The sequence below is a fragment of the Camelus ferus genome, chromosome 16 (genome assembly GCF_009834535.1).
Source record: "Camelus ferus isolate YT-003-E chromosome 16, BCGSAC_Cfer_1.0, whole genome shotgun sequence".
Classification (NCBI taxonomy): domain Eukaryota; kingdom Metazoa; phylum Chordata; class Mammalia; order Artiodactyla; family Camelidae; genus Camelus; species Camelus ferus.
The window spans coordinates 17,807,207-17,821,036 of record NC_045711.1 but is presented as its reverse complement, the minus strand read 5'-3'; the positions used below and the strand labels follow the sequence as shown (position 1 = coordinate 17,821,036).

The window sequence follows — 13,830 nt, the reverse complement described above, 5'->3', positions numbered from 1 at the left end:
TGATTGCAACAAATGTGCTCCCTGAATGGGAAGCCCAGAGTCACAGCTAATCCTGGGGTGTCGTCTCTGCTGAAATAGTTTGCAGCTGAATTAGGCTAGGATCAGACTGCAGATCTTGGAGGTGAAGGCCTGTGAATTGACCCTAATGGTCTGTGCACGTGTGTTCCTGCCTTCGGTGCCTCGTTACACGTATGTCTTCTTTCCCCTGAGTGTCCTACATCTAAGACCAGCCCCTGCTAGTGAGCTCCCCTCCTCCCCCCCGGTTCAGCGCTGGTCCGGAGACGAGGACCGAGGGGTGGATGTGACGCCTAGTCTGCGTCGTGGGCTGCTGCTTTAGTCACCCGGAGAGTAACAGGTCAGGAGGTATTATTGGCTGTTTTGTGCCGGGGCAGCACAGGAATGTTCCCTTCTCTTTTCTTGGCAGGTGGAGCTGGACAGAATATTTCTGTCCACAAGACCCCCAGGAGCCCCCTGAGTGGCATCCCGGTGCGGACTGCCCCCGCCGCTGCCGTATCCCCCATGCAGGTACCAGCCGCGCCTCTGGGGTGGGCGGTGTCGCTGTCTCGCGGTACCCAGGCCACAAAAAGAAGCAAAACCCAGTTGGTTTACTTTTTGAGGCACATTGAACATCTTTTTTAATAACCCAAAAATAAATCATAATAATGATGAAATTTCCATTAAAAATTATGCTTTTGATGTCTGATGAGGAACACTGACACCGTAAGCGTCAGTTTCAATGATCCGTTTTTCTGTTTCCCGTAAGATGACGCTGAAAGTTTTCAGTTAAATGAATTGTCCTTTTTACCAAAAGTGGACATTGAACCAGAGATGTTAGTGTTAACCGTTTATGAATTCTTAGAGCTAGCTGGCTGTCCCCTTTACCATCTCCTGAAGGCTTTAGACCAAAGCCTCTTGGCATTTCTAAGACCAGGGCTTTCGATGTTGTTAGTAACACTCAGCGTTCTGCTTCTGCTGGACCAAGATTGGTGTCGTCTTCAGCAAGTTCTATTTTTTTGGTGTCGTTAGTGACTTCCGTATATCGTTTGGGATCTTTTAAGCTTTTTTTTTTTAATTTATTTTTTGCCCTCGAAGGTACCTTCCACCATCTTACATGTAAAACCAAATAAAACAACTGCTTGTTTTATGATAATCATTGTTTAGTGGAAGTGAAGGAGGTCCTGCTTCATTCTTACTTACTTCCATTGAGGCACAGAAACACGAGTTTGCTGGTAAATGTGTGACCGCTGTCTCCCTGGGGAAGGAGCCCCGGTTTGCAGTGTTCGCCAGTTTCTGTGGTGTCAGTATTCCCAGCATGGCCGATTTCAGGCTGTTCCCACGACCTCAGTGCACGTGGAGTTGAGAAGAGGTACACGTTATGCGGTGTTTCTACGATAGATGTGACAGGTGTAAAAACCCCGACAGTAAGAAGTAATAAGATAATTAGGAGGCAGTGAGTTTTGAGGACTTATTACTTTTGCTTTTAATCTGGTCTAATTTCAGGAATGGCTGTGTTGAACAGCTAGCTTGCAGAATTCCTGAAGGTTTCACAGCGGGCCCTGCCAGCAGGTGCACAGCAGCTGCCATGAGCCACTGGCTGTAACGCACGTACCACAAAGCACACAGCTCTTCAGTACGGAGCTTGAGTGTTTCCATGTGTGTACACCTGCCTAGCCAACACCACGATAAAGCCTTTCCATTGCCTCGTAAGGGCCCTCATGGCACCGCCCGTCAGTAACCCCTTAGAAAGAACCGTGATCTGACCTCTCTCACCATGGGTTAGTTTTGTGTGATCTCAGACTTTCTCTCGTGACTGCATGGTTTTGCTCAATGTTGTGTCTGTGAGGTTTGTTCATGTGGTGGCGATTTGTTCATCTTCCTTGCTGTGTAGTGTTCCTTTGTATAAACACACCGTTACACTGATGGCTCATCCATTCTACTGACGGTTGACTTCTGGAGTATTTCCAATTTTTAACTCTTGTGTTTATTTTAAAAGTAGCTTTTCCCAGAAATTTCAGTGTAAAAGGGAAAAAGTTGAAAATCTCCCTTCCTCCCGGTCCCAGAAATAACCACTATTTATGTCTTGTTGTGTATCTGTCTACATGTTTTTCTTTAGCATAAAAGAGTGTGTGTGTTTGTGTGTGTGTGTGTGTGTAGGGAGGGAGAAGAAGTTTTATACGTGGGGTTTCACTGCCCGTTATGCAGACGCCGGCTCCTTTGCTGTGTCGTGGGACTGACATCCCCTTTTGTTTGCTGTTACAGCACGTGTCTGGAACAGGGACTGGCACGTATCATACAGCAGAGGCTCAGTAAACGTACGTTGAATGAAGGCAGGCATAGATCAGACACCTTTAAATGTCGGCGATCGGAGAAATAATTCATCCTTTTAAAGGCTCCTCGATACGGGTGATTTATTTAACCGCCCCTCTGTTGATGGATATTTAGGTCATTTTGGATCAGTCTTACTACACAGAGCCCGCAGTGGAATCCCTCTGCCAGGTTTTGCCCACGCGACGGGCTGTCTGCGTGTGAATGTGCACCCCGTTCGTTTGCAGATACCGGAAGTCACTCTAGCTAGTCAGGCAGAAAGGAATTTAACCCGGGGTGGGCGGGGAGCTGGAGAAGAGGCTCTGGTCTGCACCGAGCTTCGGGAAGTGCTCCCAGAACACCCCAAAGTTGGCCCGTTAAAGGAACGTCTGTCCCTGCCAGAATCGGGAAGTCTTCCTCTAGGTGCTGGCCTGGGACGGCGTCTGGCCAGGTCTAGGGCCAGCTTTGCGCCCACAGCGCAGGTGCAGCCCCTCCCAGCACAGCAGGTCAGGTCCTTCAGGTCCGTCCATGTTTAGTTTGTGGCCGGACTCCCTTCTGTGTTGAGGCTGAATAACATTCCATTGTGGGCAGAGACCACATTTTTCTTTCTCCAGTCATCTGTTAGTAAACATTTAGGTTGTTTCCACCTCTCGGCTGTTGTGAATGATGCTGCAGTGAAAATGGGCGGACAGATCTCTCTTCCAGATCCTGCTTTCAATTCCTTTGAGTATCTACCCAGAAGTGATGCTGCTGGATCACGTGGCAGTTCTATTTTTAAGTTTTTGAGGAAGTTCCCTACTATTTTCCATAAAGCAGCTGCACCATTTTACACCCCCGCCAGCAGTACGTGAGGGTTCCAGTTTCTCCACCAATACTTGTTTTTCCTGTGGCTGGTTTTTTTTTGTTTTGTTTTGTTTTTTGTAATAACCATCCTAACAGGTGTGAGGTGATACCTCTTTGTGGTTTTGACGTGCGTTTCCCTAAGGACCAGTGATGCTCAGCGTCTTTTCACTTACCTGTTGGCCATTAAAGAAAACAGTATGTTTACACGCATCCTTGAGTATACATAGAATGTTCCAGGGAAATGTCCATAAAGCTGATTAATTGCAGTTACCATGTGAAGAAGAACCAGGTGATTGGAGTGGAAGGAGACTGTTTCCACGCTCTGTCTTTTTTGTTCCTTCCGAGGAGCGTGCCAGTTTCATTTATTACCTATTCAAATAAATAAGTTGTTTTCAAAAGTCCCCTTGGTGATGCTAATGAGCTGGAGAACTGTTGTACATGTGCACACATGCTCACGCACACACACGCACACCCCTTGTTCACGCTGTTCCTGATGTCCGCATCCACTTATGCTGGTGCCCTTTGGTTTCTAGAGGCATTCCACCTTCAGCAGTGCTCGGCCGGCTAGCAGAGGAGTGACTCAACGCTTGGACCTGCCAGACCTCCCCCTCTCAGGTAAATTACCTTGAACATGAAGTGCTGATGACTTACTTGTTGTAGGGTTAACTTTTCTTTTGTCTACATGGACTGAGCTTAGGAAAATAATCAGTGGCATTTATTGCAAACGATTTCAAACTCTGAACGTGTGTTATGGACAAGACCCTAGCTGCTTCCCGCCGCCTACACCTCTCAGGACGCGTGAGTTTGGGAGGAATGTCAAGCTCCGGGGATTTTTTGCTTCTTTGTTTTTCGCTAAATCTCAGGAGAATATCTTATCTTTTTTTTTTTTACAGCATGGGGTTTCTTTTTTTAATTTTTAAAGTTTTGGGGGGGTAATTTTTTTTATTTTAAATTCTCTAACTTTTGGGGGGCTTATTTATTTAAAATAATAAATTGGGTTTATTTGTTTTTATTTATTAGCAGAGGTACTGGGGATTGAACCCAGGACCTCGTGCATGCTAAGCACACACTCTGCCACTGAGCTATGCCCTCCCCCCTCTTATCTTTAGAAGTAACTATTTTAAGGAAAAGAAACCGTATCTGATTCTGAAGGTCTGTGGCTCCCGCTATTCCTAAAATAAGCCCCTTCTGAGATCTCCTGGTCTTTGCATGGGGTCCTTCTCCTGATGTTACACTGTACGTTTTAAAAAATCCAGCTCCTGATGGCGACGTGGTGGTCGTGTCCGCAGCCCCACGTCGCCGCGTCTCCTGTGCCGGTGGCCGACGTGAGGGAGCCGTCGAGGGGGGCCCAGGGGTGGGGCGGCTTGCACTCGCAGCTTGGCCCCGCCACCTCCGGTCCGGCTCTGGCCCGGTTATTCCAGCCCCCAGCGCTGTGGTTCCCTCACCCCCGAGACAGAAATCATAGAAACCGCGCCGCCTGCCTCGCAGGAGGGCTCGAGGGTTGAGTGGCCCCTGCGGGTGGGGCCGGAGCTGCGGAGGGGTGGCCGCTGTCACCCGCCTGCCGTTCTCTGTGGAGTCAGCTCGCTTGCCGGAGCCCGGAGACGCGCGCAGAGCGCCCAGGCTGTGCGGAGCACGTACCCTGGAAGTTTGCGTGCGTCTGCGTGGTCACTGCTGTGAGGGGACAGAAAAGGTGAAAAGAACCACGTGAGTTAGGCCGGGGCCTGTGAGAAGGAGAGAAGGCCGGACGTGCAGACTGCAGCGGGAGGAGCCGCGTGTGTGCCAGCTTCTGCAACACCACGGCGCGAACTAAAAGAAGTCCCCGCCGTGCTGGTTCTAGGTCAGACGCAGTCAGGGTTGTTCTTAAAACCGTCGTTTCAGTGAGATAAGTTTTACCCTTTGGTTGTAAATGCTTTCACCTCAGCACCTGATTTTTTTCCCTTTTGCATTTGGTCTTCTTTTTCATGGAATTAATAGGACTTAGATAAACACTGACTGAGAATTCAAAGGTGCACCCTTGGCCCGGTCCCTGCATTCCACCTGGGAGAGGCTCAAGCCCTGAAGAGCTTGAGTGGCTCCAGCGGCCCCCCGACTGTGAGGAGCTCTGGGACCAGGGCAGGCTTTCTCCTTCCTTCTCCTGCGTTGCCACGAGGGCCGAGGCTGGAGGTGGCTCTGATGAGCAGCTTCCTGAAGAAGTGGTGACGGTTCGTGCAGGACGTGGAGTCATTGTAACGACTTCCAGGAAGAAGGAAAGGGCGACGGAAGACCACGGGGCCAGGAGAATAAGGAATGCAGGGGTGACCCTGCCTTGAGTTCTCCACGCCTGCCGCGTGGGGTGAAACGGGTTCACCGCGTTACACGCACGGCGCTGTGCGTGCAGGCGAGCGTGTGGTGGCAGTGCTTTTAATTGTGATGAACTGCCTGTGACGTAGCATTTACCACCAGAGCTGGTTTTAAGTGCCCTGGGTGAACTTCTGGTCTTGGTATTTGTGTCCTCTCTGGCCCTCCAGCTGTGAACTGCCCATTGAGTAGAGAGACCGTCCTTCTCATGGGGAAGATAACTACTGACGCGGAGACCGCAGGACGGTGGTCAGCCCCCGCCGGCACCTGTCCCCCCAGTGATTCTGTTTACTTTACTCGGAAAGCATTGCACAGTGAAAATTGCTCGCTTCCTGGCCGCCTTGCCGACCTGAGGTCACCAGATGCCGCAGGACCAGGCTGAATACGCTGTTTTTGTGTTGCCTTTAGTGATGTAAACGCTGTTTTTCTCTGCTCTCCCGAGCTAATTAGCCTCACTCCCAACCTGACTGCCCATAATTGATGCTATTAGCTGCACAAGTATTGTTTTCTCCACGACTGCTGACTGCGTCAGGGGAGGGTCCTGGGCTCGGCCTGGCCACTGGCTGCAAGTCCCCAGTTCTCTGGGTCCCGATGCCTCTGTACACAGAAACTAGAAGGTCTGGAAAATCTTCTCCCACTGTCCACCGTCGTGGTCCTTTACAAAACGCCGCCCGGAGGAGTCAGCCTGCCGCATTAGCTCTCCTGCCTCAGGCCAGTGTGGCAGCAGAGAAGAGCCTTAAACATTTCTGCTTACTTTTGGTGAGCCAGGCCCTGTGACTGGGAGGCTTCCTCTCCTGCAAAACGGGTCTCTTTCTTGGACCCCAGTGTGTTGTCTGCTGCCACCTGCGACCCGATGCCCCCAGGAGGCACCTTCCCGTGGGCTCCCTCCCCGGGCACCAGCTACGAGACGAGGAGGAAAGTTACTGAAAGACCCCTTCAAGAAAGCGTTTGTGCAGACCTCTGGGCATGAGCTGAGTGAGACTGGCTCGTGTAGCTCAACGCGGCTGAGTTCCTGGCAGGCCGGCTGGTCTGCCGTTTCGGTACAACAGCGCAGGTGGCCTCGTGCGGTGGGAGAAGGCTCTTAGAAGCAGGGCCTCTGCTCAGTGCTCTCTGGGGACTATCTTGAAATTCATAGTAATTGTTGAACCGGGGGCTGCTGGGCCCTGAGTCCCTGTGAAGTGTCGGAGTTGGTCCTGCTGTCACCCCCAAAAGGGGAAGGGAAAAGACCCGGGTTCTTGTCTTACTCGAAAGATAAGAACTCAGACGGGAGACGGAAGCGTTGTATGGTGGGAAGATTTTAAAGGATTTGTTAGCAAAGGGAAAGTACATCTCCGAGAAGAAGAGGCGGGCGGTCCTGGGCGGGTGGCAGCGCTGGCCTTGGGTCCCCCATCTCACCCTCGCGTAGAGGCGGCTCTTGACTGACGGTCGGCTCTTGCCCTGGAGTGCCTAGTCATGCTTGTCCTGCCTGCGCCTGTCCGCACCCATGATGCACACAGGAAAATCCGCAGGGGAGCCTAAACCGCGATGCTGATTATATTGCAGTGAGCCGTGGGTCACGTCCTGCTAGGTCCTTGCGGCCACTGTGCAGTTGCGGCCGTCAGGTTCTAACCGGTTTCTTGCTGGCATCATTTAGAGGAAATAAGCCTGCTTATGCTGGAAGCCGGCACACTGCCATCTTCTGGACCCTCCTCCCTCCCCTCCACCTTATCTGCTGGGTGACCCCACTTAAGTAACGACCCAGCACTGCCTGGAGAATCCTTCCCCGAAAACACCACGTCCCTGTTTGCATTTTTACGACTTAATCCAGAAGCTGCATCTGTGTATGTCTACCTGTGTCTGTCGTGGGTTTGTCCTCGGGGAGAGCGCGTGTGACCTGCCGCGTCTCTCATTCTCAGGGCGGTGGTTCTGTTGTTGTTCCCGCAGATCTTCTGAAGGGAAGGGCCGAGGACCTGAAACCGGACCCTTATCTCCGCAAGAGCCCCTCGCTCGAGTCCCTGAGCAGACCCCCTTCTCTGGGCTTCGGGGGCACGAGACTGCTGAGCGCCTCCCCCGGGGGCTGGAAGCCGCCCGGCAAACTCAGGTACCACGTTTCCAGCAGGGAGAACTCAGGGAGCGCTGGGCCCACGGCCCTGTGCTCTTCCTTCTGTTTTATCCTTTACCGTCAGTTTACTTCTGCAGGTGTTTCTGGAATGCAAATGGTTCAGGCACAGTCCCTGTTCAGCGAGGGAGGCGGGCACTGGATGGTAGCTCCGGGCCGAGTGAAGTGCAGGGCCCTAAAGAGAGAAGCAGAAGCAGAGCCCTCGGGGGTCCGGGCGGTGGGAGGGGCTCACAGGGGTGGGGCCCGATGTGCACAGAGGGGGGCCTCACCCCTGCTGGGGGGTGGGCATCGAGGAAGTCACAGCGGGAAAGCCAGGTCGAGCCACACTCCGAACGGTCTCAGCTGGCAAAGTAGGAGGTTTGTGCTCGTTTTGGTAAAGCAGCGGGAACCACGAAGTTTGCGGGTTTGTTTTTGGTTTTGGGTGGTGGTGCAGGAAACAGCAGTGCAAAAGCAGGATCGGGGGGCACTGCAGAATCGGTGTTTAGGTCACTCTGGCAGGGATGTGAGGGGTTGGGGGGAGGGGCCTGGGGCTGCTGGGGGCCTGCTTCCCCAGGGCCTGCCCCTGCTCTCGCACCCCTGCCACCACCTCCCTCCTCGGTGCTCCTGGTCACCCAGCCACGGCCGACCTTGCAGTCACTCGCCCCACTGCAGGCACGTCCCTGCTTCTGCTAACACGCTGGGTGCACCTGCGCAGAGCAGGCCCTCTGGGAACCCGCCCGACTCTGCTTCTCCGGGCCTCCTGGACCCACCGCAGCTCAGCCCCTCCCACTTGCCGGCCCCAGTGTCCCGGGAGCCTGGAGCCCGGCCGCCCAGCCTGCTGTGTTCTCTGCCTTCACAGCGTCAGGCCAGCAATCCCGACCACCTGCGAGGCTCTGGCCTGAGCTGTCTTCCTCTTGTCCTTTCACACTCCTGTTCTCCGCCCTCCTCCTGGTCACCCCTCCACGAGCCGCAGCCAGCCACCCCATAGCGTGGACACCTTCCTCGCCTTTGGGGTCTGACAGCCGCTCGGTATTTGATTCGCTGTTGTAGACTGTCTGTCTGCCCCGTCTGCTGTACCTAAGTGGACAGTGAACACTTCTCCTTGTGCTTTGATGTCTCTCTCAGCCCCCGTTTTGCTCCGCACGCAGCATTTGGCTCAGTAAATGTTTATGAACAGGCAGGTGGAGGGACACACAAAATCGGCGGCTTTAGAGGTGATGGCATTTTAACAGACAGCAACTACCATTAGGGGCGTTTTCAAAGGATTTAATGGAAGTCTACACAGTCCAGTTCCGCTATTGTCACATCTCTGGGTGCGGCCTATATTTGGACCCAAATAGATGAAGTCATATCTTTCAGAGGTTTAATTTAAAGCCCCAGATATGACCTTTCGGTCTTGTTTATGCACAAGAGATAGGTTTTGAGGACCCAAACTGGTGCTTTTCTGAAACTGTTCTTTTCCTCATGCCAGAAGCGCATGTGAACAGGCTGCGAGGACACGAATATGCTGTTTATGTTATTCCCTTCCTCGTGAAAGGTTAGGTTGGTGAAGTTCGTTTGTTGCTTCCTTTTTATGTTCATGTCATCGAGACAAACCAGTGACAGGATGTTCATTTCTTACTCTGGAAATTCCCATCATTATTACTGCAATCACATCCAGTCAGGTTTTTGTAGAAGGAAACTATTTGCTACATGCTCTGTTTGTTTAAGCAGAAGCCCTTCTCCAGGCCTTCATTTCAGTCTTCCCTAATTTGCCAGGCCTGGAAGTCCAGGTCTAGGTGACGAGCTAGGACCCGGCGCAGCGAACACGGGCAGAGTCACCGTCACGGCACAGGTCACGGCGACCCTGACCACAGACGCCTGGGCTGGAGTTTACAGAGGTGCCAGATACAGTGAAGGAAATCACCTGGAGTCCAGAAGGACCCCGTTGCTCTTTTTAAAATCATTTACAGATATTTTAATTAAATATTGGATGGATATGAAACAATAATAGTAACACCGTATGTGTAACGGAGAGACACCTGTACACGTACTTTCCAGTTTAAGGAGAAGAAGAGTCTTATTACTTCTGAAATTTCCTGTCAGCCTCTCCATTTGCGGCACCTCCCCCACGGGTCACCTGGTTTGTCCTCTACACCCGTGTGTTTTCATCTCCACCCCCTCCCCTCCCCGTAAGCAGCCAGCCTGGTGTCTTCAGAGCGCCCTTCCCGTCTGTCTTTCCCGTGGTACGTAGATGTCGCCTTAGCCTTGAACACATAGAATGCTTTTTCTACAAGTGTCTTTTATTGAAATGATACCGTACTTAAATAAATATGAGGCGAGGTTGGAGCAGCAGATGGATAAAAAACAAAACGAAACAAACCACCACCACCCTCTCCCCAGAATTCTGAAAACCGAGAAGCACAATTTAATTTCTGTTTCGTACTGTGAGACCTAATAAAAAGGTACCGATAGGGTCGTTTCTCTGGAGTCTCAGTGGCCAGACCTCGACTGCGGCCTTTCTAAGCTGGCTGCTTGCTCCTTGTGTGTCTGAGGCTGTAAACATTAGCATCTTCTCTTCACCCTGTGCTCCTCTCTCTGACTAGTGTGGAGAGAAGGGACCCGCTGGCTGCCTTGGCCCGGGAGTACGGCGGCTCCAAGCGCAATGCCCTGCTGAAGTGGTGCCAGAGGAGGACAGAGGGCTACGCGGTAAGGGGCCCGGGGTCCCGGGGCGGGGAGGATGGAGGGCTACGCGGTAAGGGGCCCGGGGTCCCGGGGCGGGGAGGACAGAGGGCTACGCGGTAAGGGGCCTGGGGCTACGCGGTAAGGGGCCCGGGGTCCCGGGGTGGAGGGGGCCTGGCCGGGCCAGTGCACGCTCCCCGTGGTCTTCTGTCCTTCCTGGCGGGGCTGCACCAGGGGCCAGTCACAGAGGCAGGAGGGGCTGGAGTCTAGGCCGACCCCCCAGCACACATGACCCGAGCGTGTCTCCTCTGGGAGAGAAGGAGGCCTAAACCCCCAGCCGTGCACCCGTCAGGCTGCTCCCACCAGGGAGACGGCTCTCGCTAAGTCATCTTCCCAGAGCGGTGCCTGTTCCTGATCCGTGTGAGCGCCCCACGTGCTGGGCCTTCGGGTTGTCTGTTCCATCAGGAGCTGCGTCGTGCGGTTGAAGAGTTTGGGTTTCCGGGGACAGCTGTTTTCAGTGAAGGCCTGTTAAACAGGGAGCAACCCCAGTGCAAGTTTAAGCTTTTAAAAATGTTTAACTTTTTGTGGGGGAGGTAGTTAGGTTTACTCACTTTTTTGTTTTTTTGATGGAGGGACGTGGGTTGAACCCAGGACCTTGTGCGCGCCAGGCATGCGCTCGACACGGAGCTATCCCTCCCCCCAAGTTTAAGCTTCTTTTTATTATGAAGTATCGTTCACAAAGATAGAAGTGCATCAAATATAAATCATAGTTTCACAAGTTATTGTGAAGCGAGAACCCTAGCAGTCGCATCCAGAAGCAGAGCGTTGCCAGCCCCCCCGGCCCTTCCAGGCGGCGTTCCAGCCGCAGCCCCTCCTCCCGCAGGCGGCCTGTCCTCAGCTCTTCCCTCGTACTTTTCCACAGACGTGTGTGTCCCCAGTGCCCTGTCCGTGTGTCTGCCTTTGAACATCGTGTGCAGGAATGGAAACACCATCACAGTCGCACACGGGCTTTCTTGCCCGGTGTGGCGTTACTGAGGTGCATCCATGACGTTTCCCGTAGCGACGGTTTGTGCATTTTCTTCACCGATTAGCAGCCCGCCATCTGGTCGCACCATTGCTTATGTGTCTGCTCTCCTGTTGACGGGCGGGTGAGTGACATCAGATTTGGGGCTCTGTAAATAGTGCCGCCAGGTCCTCGCGCGTCTCGAACACCCTGGTGCGCGTTCCTCCCAGGTCTGCGCCCGGAGCCGGAGCGCGGGGGTGGCTGGCCGTGCCAGGCAGGTTCCGGTGGCGCCTGGACAGCCTACCTGCCGCCAGCGGTTCGTGAGGTTCATGTTTTCTCTCCCGTCTCCCCAGCACTTGCTGGCGTCCGTCTTCCACTTGTGGTCGTTTGGACATGTGTGATGTGGCATCTCGTGTGGTTGTGGCTCGAATCTTCCACCTGCAGGTGGGGTCCCTCCCCCCTCGCACGCTGACTAGACACCCGGGCCCCCTTGGGTGGCACCGACTCCCGCCGTCTGCGCATTTTGAGGATCAGCTCGCCTCTCTGTCCCTGCTGCCCCAGGGGTTCTCTGGGCGCAGGCCTTCCGTCAGGTGGGCGTCTTGCGGGTGCTCTCTCCCGGGGTGGCTGGCTTTTTCCTCTTTTGTTGAACAAAGTTCTTCATTGTGATTACACCTGATTTGTCCGTCTTCTCTCTGATCAGTGCGTTTTGTTCCTGCTTAAGAACCCTTCCCCTACTTTCAAGGTCATGAAGATACCTTCCTGCGTTCTCTTCTGGAAGTTGGATGGGTTGGCCTTTCCCGTTAAATGCACGCCTTCTCTAAATAAGCTGCAAACCCCCCTCCAGTCTCCCCTCTCTTAGGCCCGGCCCCCCGCACCTTTACCCCACTATCCTAAAAATTCTGAGGCTGCCGTCCCTGTGACGCTCCCTCCTCAGAACCCAGCTTCTGAGGGTGGAGGAGATGGAGAGGGACGGAGAGGGAAGAAACCAGGTCCGTGTCAGCCGCGAGCCGGCCCAGGCGGTCCTGCCGCCGCTGGAGTCCTCTTTGTGACAGCAACAGCCAGACTTCTTCTGGTCTCATTCCAGCTGAGAATGGAGGTGTCCTGTGTCTCTGACATTATCTCCTTTTCGTTTTCTGTTAAAAAAGGAAAAGAAAAAAATCAGGTTAGCGACCAGTAGCAGGGGCTCCCCGGGTCCAGAGACGCACTGGTGCAGTCTTCCTTTAGCTGCTCCGTCCACCTTCTGCTCGCGCCCTTTCTGAGGGTCCAGGTGTCCCGTAAAAGGCCAGCCTAGTCACAGCATCCCCCGCCGCCCTGCTGGGAAGCAGAAGGAAGGGCGAAGTCAGGGAGGGAGGCTGGTGACGGAGGCTTCAGGGTGAAGGAGGTGGGAACGGTGACAGGAAATTGAGGGTGAAAACACCAGTCATCCGGGAACCAGGTGTGACCAAGGCCGAGCCCCACGTGGTCACGGACGTGCGGCTAAGTTGTCACCTCCCCGCTTTACAGAAGTGGCCACGGGGCGTGCGGGCATGGTGGGAAAGGACAGGCGAACTTCTCAGGAGGAGTCCGCCCTTGAACGTGTGACGTCCCTGCAGTGAGGTTGCGGGGAGAAATCAGACGAGATCTTTCCAGTCGTGAGACTGAGAATGAGGTTTCCCGCTGCTGTGGTCTGCCTTGTTCCTTCTGTCTGCGAACGTCTTGAACTAGTCTTCCAAGCGTTTTACGTTTGATGCAACCCCAAACGCATTTTGCCTGAAGGGTGGTTTCCATTCGTTGTTTAAATCTCTGTAAATTGAGACAAAGTGTAAATCATGTATGTCTGGTTTATTTACTCTTCGCAGAACATCCTCTGTCTAAACCTGTTTGTCTAGAACGCCTCGTAAGCCTCTGAAGCGTGTTCTGTCCGACGTAGGAAGCCAAAAATAAGTTGTCGAGAACTCAGGCGGTTCACCGTCTTTTAAAAAAACAGTATGATGTGCATTTCAGCTGAAAATGACTTTCCTGTTACCCTAACAGAGTGCAGCGGGACGGGCTATGTCCCAGCTCTCCGTGTGTTAACTCAGTTAATTTTTACCGAGGGGCCCCGCAGTGCCTCATGGTGTTCAGGTGCTGGGAAATCAGCCGCGAGTGGAACACGCAGGACTTCTGTTCTCATGGGACTTAGGTTCTCACGGGGAGCGACAACTAATTAGAACTAGAAAGTAAAATGCGTGGATGTTGGAAGGAGGCGGCTGGGAGCGTCAGCCCTAACGTAGAGGTCGGGGAGGTGACCTTCGGGCCGTGGCTCAGCCCACCTGGACAAGATGAGGATTTTTGTGTTTTCATCGCTGTATTTTGCACCAGGTTCTAGGCTGCGACAGTCGGCCCCACTGATGTCCCAGGTGGAGTTTAAGTAATGCGAGATGGCCTCTCCAGCGTCACGGCTCCAGAGGTTAGAACCGCAGTCCAGAACCCCGGCTGAGCCCCTGGGTCGCCCCCAGGTTGAGGTCACACGATAGGACATAAACAGGCCCTCGCTGTGGAGTGAGACCCGCGCTGAGCCTGAAAGGCTCTCATCGAGGGGACCCTCCCTGGCCTTCTTCTCAATGCAGATTTCCTTGGATTCTTT

At 53.5% G+C, this 13,830-nt stretch overlaps 1 protein-coding gene across 10 annotated transcripts in view; it reads left to right on the top strand.

The window, feature by feature from the left end:
- SPECC1 (sperm antigen with calponin homology and coiled-coil domains 1) overlaps nt 1-13,830 on the top strand; it is a 191,382-nt gene that overhangs the window by 145,652 nt on the left and 31,900 nt on the right. For all 10 annotated transcript variants that reach the window (XM_032498921.1, XM_032498920.1, XM_032498913.1 and 7 more), the window contains 4 exons: nt 425-525; nt 3,681-3,762; nt 7,408-7,564; nt 10,147-10,249. In XM_032498921.1, coding sequence (XP_032354812.1) covers nt 425-525; nt 3,681-3,762; nt 7,408-7,564; nt 10,147-10,249 — 443 coding nt within the window. The remainder of the gene's footprint in view (nt 1-424; nt 526-3,680; nt 3,763-7,407; nt 7,565-10,146; nt 10,250-13,830) is intronic.